The sequence below is a fragment of the Petaurus breviceps genome, unplaced genomic scaffold (genome assembly GCF_028583685.1).
Source record: "Petaurus breviceps papuanus isolate PSGF00001 unplaced genomic scaffold, PetGlider_PUasm1.0 207, whole genome shotgun sequence".
NCBI classification, from domain to species: domain Eukaryota; kingdom Metazoa; phylum Chordata; class Mammalia; order Diprotodontia; family Petauridae; genus Petaurus; species Petaurus breviceps.
Window position 1 is genome coordinate 8,677,653 of NW_027185850.1, and position 17,151 is coordinate 8,694,803.

Consider the following 17,151-nt stretch of genomic DNA (forward strand, 5'->3'; position numbering starts at 1 on the left):
ATGTTTTACACTGTAATACAATATATTCAAATTCCCACCTACTATGAAAAGTACATGTTAACAAGAGAATTTCTTGAGGAACATCTCAGTTCAAGATTAGTTGTTAAATAAAGCAGTACACAAATGTTTACCCCTGGAGTAAGGGATCCAGCTTTACTGTCTCATTCAAAAAGATTTTTACTAACCAACAACAAACTGCTCAAAATTCAGCTAATTTGCCCTCCAGAAGGAAAGGGTGGAGAATGTCCCATGGCGATTTGAGGTGGCGGAGCACTGACACCCTGGACAGCACCCCTGGGGCTGGGCCAAGGCAGGGCTGCAGCTCCTGATGTGATGCGGGTGTGAGGCCACATGCTTTCTTTTCCCTCTGACCAGGAGGGCTGACATGGATTCTGGGTAAGACGAGCAGATTCCAAGCAGCTTAAACTCCACTGTGGGGCTGAGGCCTGGCCAGCCCTGACAGCTTCCCAATGCAGTGTGCTTTTCACTCTGGATTAGTCCCTGCTGCTTGCTGGGCCTCAATATTTTCAATTCTAAAAGCAGAGGTTTCCAGCTCTAGCCTGTGACTTTTTTTCTCTCCTCCTGGCCTCTGTCCTTCCTCTAGTGTGGTCACCACCTGGGCTCTGGGAGGAGACATGCCTGGTCTCAAGCCTCCCTTTGCTACCATGGGATGGTCCTCGCTGTTCTTTTTTCAGGGGGAGAACCTGAGTTCCTGTCACCCAAGCCAGAAGATCAGCATCTCCCTGCGCCCTCTGAGCGCACTGGCTTGGCTCTGGACTGGCTTCCTCGGCACAGTGAGGAAGTTCCAAGATCCCAAGTTCTGCAGGTCCCAGCCTCAGGTACCCTCACGGTTAAGGACCACGAGCAGAAGCCCCCCCACCAGGCTCACTGACTTGAACTTGCAAAACTAGCTCTTGTCATTCATGGTCACTAAATGACACAGCGTTCCTAATTCTAGGGACCTCTTAGTTTTCTGGCTATTTAGGTTTGTTAATACAAGTCTATCAGGGGCAGCTGGGGGTGCCAACAGTGCACAGGGAGACCTGAGTTCCGATCCAGTCTCAGACACTGACTAGCCGGGTGACCCTGGGCAGGTTCTCCTCTGTAATAATGGGGTAACAGCACTCATTCCCCAGGGTCATTGGGAGAATTAAGAGATAATAAAGGGCTCGGCACAAAGCCCGGCATACAGTAAGAGCCCTGTAAAGACTAGTGAGTATTGTTCACATTTTCCAGGGATGAGCGACTCAGGACTTCCTTCCATTTTGAAAAATTTGTGGTTACCTCATTTCCCAGAGCACCAGCAAAGGAACCCAGATGAAGTGGGCCCACAATCACTAAGGGGCTTAATGGCTGATGCCACTGATAACGAATGCATCTGAAGTCAAGTTGTCACACCCTAACATGGTGATGACGTGCACACTGGTCAGCTCGCCCTGGCCCAAGTACAAGGGCAGCATCCAACTTCATGGGTAGCTCTGAGGTTCACTTGTCATCTCTGTGTTACCACTATTTAATACTTCTATGGCGTCTCAGCTCTCAAATGCCTCAGTCTTTCAAATCACTTATTCCCAACACAGTCCCCAAATAACCCTGCCACATGCAAATTAACAAAAGGAAGAAAAAAAAAGACATTTTCAGAAACTTGATCAATAGATCTATAAAAAAAGCCATTTTGCTGCCCTTTGAGCATGAAGGCAGCAATGCCAGTCGGGGTAACCAGGCTCAACCCCTAATTCCTGAACGACCAGAGAATCTGCGCTTTTATTAGAACTACGTTAAAGGATGATGATAAACAGGAAATCAAGACTGACACCAAAGAAATCACATCACTGTTACTATGAATTCAATTTGTGTGGAAAGAACATTTCATCCTCACTCACCTTGTTAGCCTGAATTAAATGAAAATCCTTCCCATACGCTTTCAGGCCTTGTTCAAAATTCCTGCATTCTTCCTCTGTCCAAACAGACAGCTCTTCTGCAACAGGAAAGCTGCACTTTAAGATGTTTCTCAAATGGAAAATGTATTAAAAACAGCCCAATGAAACCACTCTGGGGGAAGGGGAAGATTTCTCAAACAAAAAAGAACCACCTATTACTGAAGACTTGTATACCAAGGGTAAAATTATTTAAGTCCCTGGCTGGCCAGATTTTAGAAAATCGTCCATCATGTTTGCACTCCAAATTCCATGAGTGACTGGACAGGTCCCAAGGGTGAAAGAGGGATAAGCAGAGACGACCTGTCCACGAAGAGGCCCTGGCTCTTAGCAAACTACAAGCCAGCAGTGCACTATCCCATCGCTGGCCAAGCTCACAGGGAGAGCCTCCCCGCCACCTCCAGACACAGTGTGGTGACCTGCAGAAAAGGACAGTCACTAGTGGTGAAAATGGGGATCTCTTCTCTACACCCCAGGCCCCCTAAGCTGAATCCTGCTGTCAGATATGCAACAAAAGGCGTGGGCTAAGCAGATGAAACCTCACTTCTCAGAGGCAGCAGGAGCAGAGGGGAGGACCCAAGAACCATGTCCCCAGCTTCTGGGGGGAACAGACAACAGCCAAGGTCACCAGACCCTCTAACTCGCTCCAAGGACGAGGTGCCCTTAGTGCATTCAGGGGCTCAGATCGCCCCTCCCAGCATTACACATTTTTTTTTGTAGTTCCCAAAGCACTTGTCTGCAGCACATTCAGCTTCCCTGCACGTGGGTCAGAGCTCCCATGACCTTAGGTCCCTGGGGCACACTCCTCTGGAAAGGTTCTCCATTGAAATCAGAGTGCACAGCTGGCCCTCCTTTTCCCTAACTTTCCTCCTCTGGCTGCACCGCAGAGCTGTGACCTAGTGCTGACTGCATGTCACAGCAATGGGGGGGGGGGGGAGGGCACAACAAGATGAACACACCATGGGCCCGGCCCTCCGGATCTCCCATCCTATTGGGACAAACAAGATGTCCTCAAAGCAGATACAAATTAAATCCAAGGGGCTAAATGTAAAATCTGATGTGGGGTCATGTACCAAGAGGGTAGGAGAGACATGGATAGCTAGTAGTTCTGAAAAAAAGATCTGGGTGTCTTTGTGGGCCACAAGCTCGAGCCAGTCAAACCAGCTCGTGGGTCTTGCTTCCCGTTAAGAAAAGCTTAAGCTTCTAAGACCAAGAAGGTGGCAGTTCCCTGCTGAGAGCACCCAGAGGAGGGCATCTGGGATGGCAAAAGGCCCTGAGACGTGTCACAGGAAGATGGCCTGGACTGCTGTGGCTACCCCACAGAAGAGCAATGTAGCCTCATTCTGTTTCAGCCAACGGGCTCTTTCTAAGCACAGAGCACTTGCCGGGTATCGCTGGGAACTGGGAATACAGAGCGAAAAACAGAAACGGTGCCCTAGACCTTAAGAACAGGCCATTCTATTAGGGGAGATGAGAGAGGAATGAAAACACAGCATGTGCTCACCTCCGTGCTGCTGACTTAAGATGGCCAATATACGTATACGTTTGTGTGTGTGTATATATGTGTGTGCGCATGCATACCCTATACACACATGTACTAGATCTCTTCTCTTCAGACATGTACACAAAATGTACACACAGACACATACACACATACCTGCTTAATAAAGGCTTGCAAACTGACCGCCAGATTCCTGCCTTCCCTCTTGTCCAGGGCACCGCGGCCTCCCAGCCCCCTCATATCTCCACCCTCCATAGTAGTCATTTACAAGTCCCATCCATCTCACCTTCACCACATCTCCCCCGCTTCCACCTTCTGTCCTCTGAAAGCACCAGCACCCCAGGGCAAACCCTCATCAGTGCAGCCCCGGACTACTGCTGGTCTCACTCACTGCCAGTGCACTCCAGCTGTCAGTGGTTTTCCTAAAGGTCAGCTATCACCATGTCACCTTGTTACTCAGTGAACTCCAGAGGCTGTCCACAAGCCCACCCTCTGACCACCCCCATCCCTCCCATAAAGGAGCAGGTGGGGCTGGGGGAATGGTTTGTTTCCCAGTTGTAGGAGCTGTGGAGCAGGAGTGCAGGGCTGCCTGCACACTGACTCTGGTGAGGCGAGAGTGGGAACTGAGGGCTGCCTGCACTGGGCCTCTGGGGCAGAAGCCAGGAGCTGTGGCTCCTCAGGGAGGAGGAGGAGCCCAGGATTTGGCATTCAGCCCCCGGGCGAAATAAGGCCTGTGCCGCCAGGATGGAACCAGAGGGTGGGTGGGAGATGTTAATGCCAATTCTGACATAAATTGCCTATGTAATGTGCACGAATGATCTTGGGGTCCTGAATGTAATGGCAGGGGAATCTGAAACTCTTCCCTGCCCCTTAATGGGACTCATTTGGAACCCAACAGGAGGGGCTTGACTGGGGAGAGGTTTGTTTTTCAGTCATGCCCACACCTTTTGTTACTTTTTAAATAGACAGTGGGTCACAAGGGTTGTGATGTCTTCTGATCCTGAAGAAGTGTGTGTATGTATAATATGTATGTGTATATGTATAATATGTATGTGTGTGTATGTATAATGTGTGTGTGTGTGTGTGTGTGTGTGTGTAGGCTCTGAGGCTCACTTATGGGTACTGCCCCAGTTTTGAAAACCCAGATGTTGGTGCTTCTTTTGTTGGTAACTATGCATATATGCAACGGTCAGACAGCTAGAAGCCCTGTCTGTTTGTCTGTTGAATTAAGTTATTTTCTCTGTCTGTATTTCTTGTCTGCTTGTAATTTCTGTTTGTATTTTCTCTGAAGTTCAGGGTGCTGACTTTTTCCCCTGAACTAAGTAAATGATATATATGTTTGATTAAAGTAAGACTGTTAACCCTTTTTGAGTTGCTTTCCTTTAAAAAAAAAAGCAGATCAAAGAACCTGTGCTAGCAGCTGCCCTGGGTATACTGGGGTGCTTGCTGTTACAGGGGGTCATCTGGGCTCAGCAGGAAGGGGAAAGGCTAGGCCTAGGGGGCAGGGTCTGGGAATCTGGAAGTCACAGAGGCAGGGAGTGTGGAAAGACAAGGTGTATATGCATAAACAGGGAGAAGAGATAAACTCAGGATGGAGTTTTGTGACAAAGAAAACCAGCACAGGAGGAATGATGGAAGGAGGTGGTGCTGGAGCTGTGTCCTGAAGGACTCTAGGAGGCAAAAGGGGGTAAGCAAAGGCTAAGGAGGGGCTTTGTGGTGCCAAATGGAGAAGCCCGCTGCATGGCTGGGGAAAAGAGCCAGGACAAAGGGTCCTGAGGGAGAAACAGAGCAGAGGGTGAGGAGCAAGGCCCCCCTTTTCCTCTGAGATGTGGCTCAGATGCCACCTTCTTCATGACCCCCGAACTGGGATCAGTCACTCCACTGAGAGGGGAGTGCCCTCCTTCCCAGTTTCGTGTGTGTGCACGTGCGGAGACAATGGGCACACACGTACACCTTCATTAATTCTCTACTTGGGCTATGTCTTTTAATATGAATCTGATATCTCTCCCACTAGAACCCAACAGCTCATTGACAATAGGGGCCCTTTCATTCATGGTCCTGCTGCAAGACAGGCATTTTCATGCAGAGTTTACAAATGAGAAACCTGGGCTCAAGACTGAAAAAAAGCTGCCATGGTCGCAGGCTAAGCAGTGTACACAGTGGGGTGGACACCACACACTTCCCTGTCACCACCCGGTTGCGCAGGGCTGTAGCATCATCCAGCCACAATGGAGCCCCCAACTTTATCACCTCACAAACCCCTTTCTTTAATCCCTTATTGTAGCAGCAAGCACCCCAAGCGTCCTCAGGGTTTGCTGCCACCACAGGTTCTTGGATCTGCTTTGATAAAGGAAAGCAACTCAAGATGGGTTAACAAGCTTACTTTAATCAGTCAGACCATATATCGTTTACCTTGTTCAGGGGAAAAAGGTCAGCACCCTGAACTTCAAAGTATACAGGCAGAATTATCAAGATAGAAACAGATCAAGTAGACAGCTTTCCAAACTGTCCAACCATTACATCCATACCCAATCAACATCTGGGTTTCAACATCTGGGTTTTTCAAAGGGGGGGGGGGGCTCCAGACAACGGCTTCCCAGAATCCATATCAAATCACAGAACACTTCTCAAAGTGAGCCCCCAAAACAAAGCCTCACATCAGGGCATATATAGCCTTCTCCTGGCTCAGAGAATGTAACAACCTTATTGACCCACTGGCCAATCAAAAAGTATCTACTGAAAAACAAGCCTCCCACCCCAGGCTTCAGGTGCACTTTAGCCTAGGGGCAGGGAAGATCTTCCAAATTTGCATTCCCATTACACTTATACACACTGACCCTTTTCCCTCAGGTTACTCTCCTAATCAGCAATGGCCAATGCCCCTCCATGGGCTTACCACCTTGAAGGCCAGCTCACATCTGACCCCATCCAAGCTGTCCAACTTCCCAATCTGACTCTTCCTCTGCCAGGTTGGTTCCATTTCCACACACTGTCTGGGCAAAGGGATTGCCCTCCCTTCCTTCTGTCCTGTCTGGGATACAGCTATTTTATCAATCACAAGGTTCTCTTTCCTCTCTCCCCTCATGCAGGTCCTTGGCATTCTTCAGGCTATGAAGGACACAAACCTCACATCAGCCCTGGACATCTGTTGTGGATTATAACCAGCAATGGTCAAAATAACATCGCACTGTCCACTCTGACAAATGAGACAGTTTCTGGTGTTAAAGGTTTTACAGAGGCAAAACATTTATGCTTTCCTTAACATCTTCCACAATGCCTGGGACAACAACATGCACCCTTGATGGGTGCTCGGGAAGCATTTGCTGAGTGGCATCAGGATGCCCGAATGACCAAAGTCAGGCCACGTTCAGCCTAAGAGGAAACTTTGACTTCTTCATCTGAGGGCACTTTGAGAATGAGTTCAAGTGCCCATTTCAATGCACACTTACCTCTAGCTGCTTTCACATTAAACCTTAATCTTCTGAGGGCTTCTTCTGTATCAAAGCTGCATTTTACCAATTCATAGAGGGCCTGAAAAAATAAAAAGAAGCAATAATAGTTCAAGCTATAATTGCTGAGTGACCGTGAAGAGCCAACCTGGGCCCAAATACTCCATCTTGCATGGAGGAGTAAGGCCCCCTCGATGTGCATGTCGTGCTAGCCCCCAAATCCTCACAGACAGAAAGTTACAGGAGCCAGGACTCAGCTGTTTCTCTGTGTCTTCGTCTTTATCTCGATATACTCTTGGCTTTTTCACCCCGAGGATTCCCTCTTCAACCTGCCTTGCCTTTAGCTTTTCCCAGGTGGGGCACCTGCCTTCTCCTCCCCCCGCTCAGCACTATCTTCCCCCATGAAAACTTAAGCTTCTGGAAAGCAGGATGATCTCCTTTCTGCTTGTATCTGTATCCCTAGAATTCAGTACAGCGAGCGGCTGTACTGGAAGAGGAAGCCCTTGTAAAAGGGCTCATGTCACCCTGAGTAAGAAGGTCCAAGACTTTCTGCAGGCCTTTGGAATCACAAATGATACCTGATATAACTACTGTTTATCATCATTACATTCCTTCAGATCACTCAAAAATCAGTCCCGCAAGACCTTCAATGCTGAGCAGCCTCTGCCATGGGCCATTGCCTAGACACAAATGGTTTAGTTTATGAAGTTTTCTCCATGCTTGTTTCTTCCAGGACCATTTCCGACTTTTCTAGAAAATGCAGTGGGGCTCCACTGTTCATGCCAGCATAAAGGGAGGGCATTAAAACTTGGATAGACCATGGGAATAGGGGATCTGGGGCCAGAAAGGAACTCAGAGGTCAGGTCATTTAGGGGAATCTCTCCACTTTATACATGAATAACTGAAACCTGGGACAGTGAGGTGGAACAGCAGTTAAGAAGCTCCCTGAGCTCAAATCCGGCCTCTGACCCTAGTTGTGTGGTTCTGGGCAAGTCACTTAACCCTGCTGGACTCAGTTTCCTCTTCTGTAAAATGAGCTAGAGAAAAACATGGCAAACCACCACTCTGGTATCTGCCAAGAGAACTCCAAATGGAGTCACGAAGAGCTGGACACAACTGAAAAATGACTGAACAAGTGAAAACTGAAGCCCAGAGATGGCAAGTAATTGGTTCAAGGTAATACAATGCATTAGCTGTTGAGCTAAATTCGAACCCAGGGCCCTGGACTCCAAATGAAGCAGCTTTATGGCAGACCTCTGCCCCACTGTCTTCTTGATGTTTGCCATCCACTTTGATCTCTAAGTGTTCTTGAATGGACTTTGCTTCTTTGGATCACTGGATGGAAGATGTTTTTAAACTGGTTTTCCTCTGCTTTTCACTGCCTTGACACGTTTCCTTGTTTCTACTCAAAAGGTGGGAACCCTATGGTGTGTACTCGGTGTCAGGACTGTCTTTGTCTGCCACATCTTTCAAATAGGCTGGTGAATTAGGTATTTGTTGCTTGATGTGGTTTTTAGGCTCTTTTGATTTCTTCCTTATAAAAACTGATTTATATCCTTTAAGCTCTCATGTAAAATTGTTGCAAAATTACATCTCTTCCTTTTCTGACTTTGATACCTGGTCACCTGAAGAGCTGTTTTAACTGCACATCACATCTTTTTTCTTCTTCGTTCCTTTAATTTTTTTAAAGCACGTTTTTCTCTTTTGTTCTTACATTTCCCAGCTCTCCTTAAGTTCTCATCCTCCAGCCTTTTCCAGAAGAATATAAAAAAGAGAAGAGAATAAAAAAAATCCGCAAACCTGCAATGATCTGCACTCATGGATCCAACCTTTGCAAAGCAATAAGGAAAGCTTTCTCTTATTCTCCTATGGGGCCAAGATTTAGTTTTGAATGTTTTTGATTATTGTGTTCTTTCTAATTATATTACTGTGGTCACTGTGTCAATTATCTTGGCTGTTGACTTTGCTTCACATCATGTAAATCTTCCAAGGCTTCTTTGTGTTCATTATCTTCATTGTTTCTTACAGCACGATTTCCTTCTCTGCATTCATGTATCACGATTTGTTTACCCATTTCCCAAGTGACTGATGCCAACTCTGTTCCTAGTTCTTTGCTACCATGAAAAGGGTTGCTATAAATATCCTGGTGTCTATAAAATCCTGTTTTTTTATCAATAACTTCACTGGGTTATATGCCAGCATTGGAATCTCTGGGACAAAGGACATGGACATTTTAGTCACTTATTATTTATATGACTACAAATTACTTTCTTTCCAAAATTACTATATCAATTCACAATCAATGTCAATTAGCCAACAAGTATTTATTAAGAAGCCGTGCTATGCAAATTGGGGAAATGACTGAACAAAGAGTGAAATGATCTTATTAGAGCTTATATTCTAATGGGGGTGACCCCAAGTACATAAAATATATACAGTCTAAGTATAATGTTAATAAATGCATATCTATACAAAGTAGTCAAACACGAGATAGTTTTGGAAGGAGCATGCTGGAGGATCAGTGAAGGATTCATGCAGAAGATGGTATATGAGTTGTGTCTTAAAGGAAAGGAGGAACTCCATGAGGAAGAGACAAAGAGGAAGCCCATTGTAGCTGAGGAAAGCCAGGACAAAGGCCCAGAGGCAGGAGATGGACGGTCATGACTGGGGACCAGAGAGAAGGCCAGTGTGACTGGATGGCAAAGTAGATAAGGGGGCGTAATCTCCCTTGAGGATGGAAAGGCATGTTGGAGCCAGGTTGTACAGGCCTTTAAAAGGTAAACAGAAGAGACTTTATTTTGTGTTAGAGGGCACAGGTAGCTACTGAAGTCAATTGAGCAGGGGAGTCACACAGGACAATCTATGTTGCAAGTCAATGGTTTGGTGGCTGAGCATAGGATGGGCTGGAAAGAGGTAAGAGGGAAGAGAGGGAAGCTAGTGAAGAGGCAACAGGTAAGGAGAGAGAGGACTCTGACGGGAGAGACACGGAGCACTTCTTCCAATACAGACAGAGGCAAGGTCACTTGCTCAGGGGCACACGGCCAACAAGGGTCCGAGGCTTACTGTCTACAGCATCTTTTGTGTCTTGGCTATGAAAGCATTTGTGATGTGGAAGCGTGAGGCATCTGTTTGGGATCCATCCTTCCTTACTTCTGAAACCTGTTTTCCCACGTGTTTCTCACTGAACTTGACTATTTGCACCTTCATATCAGTCGTCCAACATCCAAGTACATGCTGATTTACATTTCCATTTTCAGTGAATGATGCTGGTACACACACGGCAATCATCTGAATGGCTGTCTTTTTGCCAATTCTTTTCACGAGTCCTCAAGTGTAAGACAATCAGATGTCCAATGGACTGGTGCTTCTTGTTGCCTTTGGATGCACGATACAGCCAAGCCTGCTATTTCTCTGCATCTCCAGGGAGAACCTGTGAATTTCCTTCCGTCTTTTGTGGGGTTTCCTTTAGGGTCAGAATGTCAGGATAGACACAAGGAAGGTCCCCCAACAATGAGTGTGTCCATTTGTTAGACCCTGTATAGGGAGCCCATGCAGAGAACACCAAAAGCTAAATGTCATTGAGACTGCTGTGTTGCCATTGGTGAAACAGCCAGAGTGGTCTGCCTAAGACCCACGGGGCTCATGGGACCCTCCACCAATTGTCTTTGTCCACAGATTGCCATAGCCAAGAAGCTGGTCTGGGGGTGCTGAGTCTCAACCTGCTTCCAAGGATGTTATCTACACTTCAAAGTAGGATGGCCTCAATCAGAAGGTCACAGGAGGTAAAAATGGGGTCACAAAGAGACAGAAGTGACTCAAACGGCTCCACAACAAGAACCACGGGAGATGACACCTAGGACAGAAGTCTGCAGACAGACCTCTGGTCCCAGAGCACTGTATATGAATGGACAGAGACTAGACAGCGACAGAGAACAGGAGTCATGACATGAAGAAGCAAACGAGGCCTTGAGGGCATTAGAAACATGGCGGAACAGGCCCTGGGACCAGAACTCAGCTTTTTAAAGAACAGGAAAGGCTAAAAAGTGGGTAGTAATAGCAGCAGTTACAGCTGGGTCAGCTTCTCTGAGGGAATCCAGGAGCCAGAGAGGGAGAGGGGTACAGAATGCGTCGCAACAAAGCTGCTGCATCCCAAATGGCATGACGGAAACAAGCAATGAAAACTTGGGTTATCTGGATGGCTGCTGGAAGTCTTCCTGACAACAATGGAGCAGGTTGCCTCCTTAATGATACACTTCACTCTTCAAAAGTCAGAGGAGCCAACGGACTCAAGACCTGATCATCGCCAAAAGAAGGAACTAGGTAACAGGGCAGAAGAGACTGGAACCTTGGCAACAAAGGATAATTTCAGCTCAGCCTTTGTGTCTAGGCGAGAGAAAAGCTGGGCACATATGGAGCATGAGGTTCTTGGAGAAAAGTTTCCAAAGAGTCCAAAGAAAAGACAAGGCATGATCCAATGGATGAGAATTCTACAGAAGACAGGCAGGGCTGGAAGGGTGGGCTGCTCTCCAGAATAAAACCGTGAGTCAGAAAGAGAGACAATTCCACTGAACTACTGTGTCAGGAGAAACAATTACGTTTCTAGGCAAGGAGGAACTGTCTCAAAGCCTGATATAGGGAACTCATCCAAAAATTTTAAAAGGACATCCATAGAAAAAAGAGACACAAAATAGACAATGAGCTACACACACACACACACACACATACATTCCCAACAAAACTAGACAACTTACTAGACTAAATCCTAATTGGGAAATTAAAGAAAAAAATATCACAGTGAGTCATTTTTCCAACCCAGGTCAGCCTAGGGAAATAGAAAAACTCTCCCTTGCTTCTTCTGTCCAAAGTTATCAGTGATCTCTTAGTTGCCTCTTCTCAATCCTCATGCTCCTGGACCTCTCAGAAGCCTCAGACACCATTATTATCCTCTTCTTTTGGACATTCTTTTGTCTCTAGGTTTGGGTATGTACCTCTCTCCAGGGTCTCCTGAGAGTCTCCTTTGTTAGACCCTTTTCTACCTGGTGATCTCATCAGCTCCCATGGAGTAAATTACTTTCTCTACACTAATAATTCTCAAATCTCCCCTTCTCTGCCCCAAACTCCCTGCTGACCTTCCACCTCCCATTTCTAATCTCCTTTCAGACACCTCAAATGGAACATCCAGCTGACATTCTAAACCCCTGATGCCTAACTAAAATGGGACTCAGTAGCTTCCCCCTCATCTGCTGTTACTGCAGAGGGCACCACCATCCTCCTCGTCCCTCAGACTCACACCTTAGAAGTCCTCCTGAACCTACTCTTCCTCAGCCCCCACAGACCCCTTGCTTTCAAAAGCTCTGCCCCTTCTCTCCTCTGATGCTATCCCATTTGGTGCAGGCCCTCATCACTCCCTCCCCAGACTACTGCACTGGCTACGGGGGGTCTGCCTGTCTTGGTCTCTCCCTACTTGGTCCATCCTCCTTTCAGCCATTAACTTGACTTTCCTAAAGCTCAGGTCTCACTGTGTCACCACTGTAATCAACAGACCCTCGCAGTTCTTGTACCTCCAGATCAAAGACAAAACGCTCTGCTGGGCCTTCAGATCCTTTCATCATCTGGCCCCCTTCTTCCTAACGTTCCATCTACTCTACAATATCAGTGACCCCAATCTTCTGCCTGTCCCACAAACTGCACTCTCCATCTATCGGCTCTGAGTATCTTCTTTGGCTGCCCCCCTGTACCTAAAATGCTTTCCCTCCTCCTCACCACTCACCTCCTGGCTTCTTGCTATTAATTATTTCCTGCTTACAGTTCATATGTTGCTGTCTGAATGGTGTCTCTCCCATTAGACGGAGAGCTCCCTGAGAGCAGGGACTGTCTTTGACTTTTTCTGTATTCCCAGAGCTTATCAGCATGCCTGGCACAATGCAGGTGCTTAATAAATGTTTGTTGACAGAGAGGAAGAGAGGTCTTGGATACTGGAGACAGGATCTGGCCACGAGTGAACATTTCAGCCTGGGGAGGGCTGGGAATCAGGGCAAGAAGGGGCCCCACATCCAGTAGAGAGAGGCTTAAACTTGTACAAATGGCAGCGCTCTTGCTGATTCCCCAGATCCAGGGCAGACTGAAGAAGGCACACGTGCTGAGGGTGGCGCTCCAGGGTGAGAAAAGTCAGTGGCCAGAAATCCCAGACCAAAGGGCAGCCTGTGGACCTGTTATTGTCAACAAGGAAAGAAGAATGGGAAAAGAAGGGAAGAGGAAAACACTGAGGAGCAAAGGAAGAGGGCAGGTACGGGGCGAGCTAGCAGAAACCCACACAGAACAAGGAGGGAAGGGTGGGGGAGCGGCCGACACCTGAGCGGGCCAAAGGAGGGAGCACACAGGCACAGATGCACCCAGAAGAATGGGCAGAGAAAGACATCTCACTCAACAGAGAAATAAGAAAGCACAGGGAGAAGATGGAATTAGAGGAAGGGGAGATTAAACAGAACAGACTCTAAGTAAGTATGTACAAAAGTACTGACAGCTCTTGTGGTGGCGAAGAATTAGGAACCAAGGAGGGCCCATCACCTGGGGAAGTGTCGAACAGGCTATGGCACGACCATGTGACCGACACTTCCATGCTGACAGAATGATGGAAGGGATGGAGAGGTCTGGCATGAATTGAGGCGGTGCAGGGAGCAGGAACAGGAGGAAAGTGTAGACTGGCCACAGAGCTGTGAAGACAACCGGGAAGATCCAGGAGCTCTGTGTGGGTGCCCGCCGTGCTCCACAGAGGCAGGCGCAGAGGGCACAGGGGACCTTGGGGGCATGCCCAGTGTGGAATAATAGCTTTTGCTTGACTATGCATGTTTGCAACAGGGGTTTGAGTTTGTGTTTTCAGCTGGGAAGAGGCTGTTTTTTGCTGACAACAAAGCATTTAAGAAGGTAGCTGCTACTCAGCACTATTCTGCTTCTATTCCGAATAAACAGGGCAAACTGGAAGCTGATGAGGAGACTGAGAAAGCACCTGGCTACCTGCAGATGACCTGCACCACAGAATCTCGAGAGATCATGGAGAAACAGAGGCACAAAGAGGACTAGGAGGGAACAGAGACGAAGGCCCACGGCAAGGCCAGCGAGCTGGACGATGGCTCCCGGTAATGCTCGAGCTGATCATCACAGAAGGTGATGCCAAGGACCAGCTCAGCTTCGTCAAGGCCTGCTCAGGCCAGCGTCAGCTTATTTCCTTCTGTGACAGGGGTGGCAAATATAGGTTATTAAAGAGGAAAATGCTGGAGGAACAGATCTCCTTGACTTGAGCAAAGCACTAACACAGTCCCCTTTGACCCAGTAATCTCGACAGTGATCATATACAAAAATACAAAAAATACTTTCAGTTACAAACAGAAGTCTAATATATATGTGTGTATATGGACAGACATATGTATACACATACAAAACATACATATATGTGTATGTGTATATGTACATATGTGTGCATGCTTACATGTGGATATATATGTATGTGTGTACATATGTAAGTAAGCTATGTATAAAGCACTTAGTCTGAAGTTTGACTGCATTAAGAATGATTCAAGTATGACTCACAAGAGCCAAATAATTTAGAGAGTAAACGTGATTACCTGGAGAACATAGTGTATGAACTCCAGCACCTGAATTTGAGATCAGTGCCACGTCATAAGCAACAGTGGATGTTGTGCACCCTATTGGTCTGAGCCCTGCTTTTACTGCTTGGCAGGTAAAACTCCCTTTAACATGAAGATCACAACAAGAGCTGGACTTGCCCCCTGACTGACACCACCTGCATGTCTAATGCACGTCACTGCCTTCCCACCTAAGCTATCAATCATCTCAGTGGCGGAGTCATCAGCTCAAGGGGAGATCATTCCCACCAGGCAGTCCGAGGGCGACGGCTCCAGCTCTCGGCCCCGTACGAGCGCTGTCTGAGTCTATGACTACTGCACACTTAAACAAAGACCGAGAAGACAAAATTACATCTACAAGCTGGCAGGAAGACTTCATTAGTCAGCAGTCATCCACGTACCTGCTCATTGTCTTTTATGTGACAACCTTCAGGAATTGCTTCTACCCCTTTCTCATCTCCTGTTCGTCTGGATGCTTCATTAAGAAATTCAATCACTTTATCTTCCAACAAGTAATCAGGGTTCCACAGAAGCTGGTCATCATTTTCATATACTAAAGCAGTGAGACATAAAACAGAAAAACAAATGATTCTCAGAAAAATGAAGCAGTGATGGATTCTGACACCAACCTCACACTGTGACACATACTCCCGATTCCCAAGGCTAGTTTGGGATCAATGCATTAGAAGGAGGGCTGGCCCACTTCAGGACTGCTTTGGCCCCCATCCTGGCCATCTATATCCTCAGTAGTCACATAGGAAGTTGGAAAGTTCTTTCAAGTCTAAGCATGGCCCTCCTTTATGCCAATTCTGCCAACTCTTCTCCACCATTCTTTCACCTCACAAGTCCCCCCTCCCCCATCAGTGACCTTTCCCATTGCAAAAATGATGAAAAAACATTCAACAAAATAATTTAAAACATCGCTGGAGCCCAAGTTGGACTCATCCAAGGTAGTCCGGTGTCCTGACTCTCAGCTTCCTGTTACCCATTTTTCCTCTATCCTTTCCAGTCTTAAGGGCTGAGTATCTGCATCCTCTGTCACTGGTTTTCATTATCAAGCCATTTGCTTCTAGGCAATGGCCTAAGCACCAGTTTCCCACTGAATCCTATAGGCAATGACTTGCCTTTTTGTGTCCACATCATTTTCTAAATGTCTTACTCGTGTAGAACGACCTTCCTTTGCATAGCTCCCAAATGAGATTCTTTTTCTCCTTAAAATGTAACTCTAGGGCTGTTTCCTCAAGGAAACTCCCCACTGACCTCTACTGGTTTTCTAAACCTTCTAGGACAATCTCGAGGGCACTCCTACATGTAGCTATCTCATTGTTATCCACAAAGTTGTTTTTGCTTTCGTGCCCAACTGAAATCAGTGACTATAGCTGCTCTTTAACACCTTATAAACAAGCCAGTATTTTATAAAGTCCACATGATGTATAATAAAAACAACAAAAAACCACGTGGTTATTAATGAAGATGATGATCGGGTGACTGAACTTCACCAAGGGCCACTACTATCCCATAGAGTGACTACCTTCCCATAGTGCCTTCCTGGCTCCAGGAATTTCAAATTATTTTTACTTTTGATTGTCTACTAAATGTAATTGATATTTTAAAAACGTCAAAAGAGCTGACGCTTCCCAAAAGAATAAGACATCAAAACCCCGATGAGGAAGACAGTAATATCCCTAAGAAGGAATCTATTGTCTGGCTCCCCTTGTAACCGATGCTCTCTACCTGGGGGCTCTCAAGCCAGGGGGAGTCTGACTGTAAACTGAGCTGGTCCAGTGTGTGAAGTGAATTCATCTGAATTGTGGAGGGAGTTTCTCTCACTCTGGGAAGCACATTATTATTCTTAAGTGTTTTTAATTGAATTGAATTTAACAGACATTTATTAAGCACCACATCTCTGGCTGTGTGTGCTAAGTATCTGAGAATACAAAGGCAGAAAGCATCTGGTCCTCACTCTACTGGCAAGGAAAAACACGTACAAGTGAAGGAAATACAAACTACCTGGGGTTGGGCAGGAGAGTATTAACAAGTGAGGGGATCAGAAGCCTCCATTAGGAAACAACCTGACCTACGCCTTGAAGAAAGCCAGGAGCTCCCAGAGGGGGCCTAAAGGCCTGACCTGAAGCCAGTATCTGTGTTCAAACCTCACTCTTGAATGTGTGACCCTGCACAAGAAACATTCTCAGTCTCCGTTTCCTCACTTGTAAAACAGCACCAGAGCAGTACCTTCCACCAGAGAGCTGTCGTGAGGGTCACGTGAGACAGATGCGCCAAGTCCTTTGCACAACTTACAGTGATACCTATGTGCTGACTGCCATCACTGCTGCTGTGAGGACGATCTGGAAATGGAATGGGCAGCAGCAAGCGGGCAGGCCCTCTGGGCTGGAGTGTGACCGAGCGAGTGAAGGTTATATGCCATTTGTTTGGGGGGACAGGGCTTAAATGCCAGAAAAGGGAGCCCAAGGAAGCGTCAGAGCTGGAGCTGTGCTTGAGGAGTACTGGTCTGGCTATGAGGAGGGGAGAGACTCTGGAAGAAATCTGGGACCCAAGATGGCGAGAACACCGACTGCCATCTCCCATTCCTCTGACCGGGCGGCAGCGGAACGTGTCTC

General features: G+C 47.0%; 2 protein-coding genes across 5 annotated transcripts in view; one reads left to right on the forward strand and one right to left on the reverse strand.

Annotated features, from left to right (window-relative positions):
- LOC138164886 (nucleotide sugar transporter SLC35D2) overlaps nt 1–6,658 on the forward strand; it is a 76,864-nt gene extending 70,206 nt beyond the window's left edge. Inside the window, exon 12 of the mRNA XM_069092823.1 lies at nt 6,528–6,658. Within this exon, the coding sequence (XP_068948924.1) occupies nt 6,528–6,552 (25 nt within the window). The 3' untranslated portion in view covers nt 6,553–6,658. The remainder of the gene's footprint in view (nt 1–6,527) is intronic.
- LOC138164885 (mesoderm induction early response protein 1) overlaps nt 1–17,151 on the reverse strand; it is a 485,607-nt gene that overhangs the window by 10,357 nt on the left and 458,099 nt on the right. For all 4 annotated transcript variants that reach the window (XM_069092820.1, XM_069092817.1, XM_069092821.1 and 1 more), the window contains 3 exons: nt 14,932–15,083; nt 6,888–6,969; nt 1,884–1,978 (listed from right to left, as the gene is read on the reverse strand). In XM_069092820.1, the coding sequence (XP_068948921.1) occupies nt 1,884–1,978; nt 6,888–6,969; nt 14,932–15,083 (329 nt within the window). The remainder of the gene's footprint in view (nt 1–1,883; nt 1,979–6,887; nt 6,970–14,931; nt 15,084–17,151) is intronic.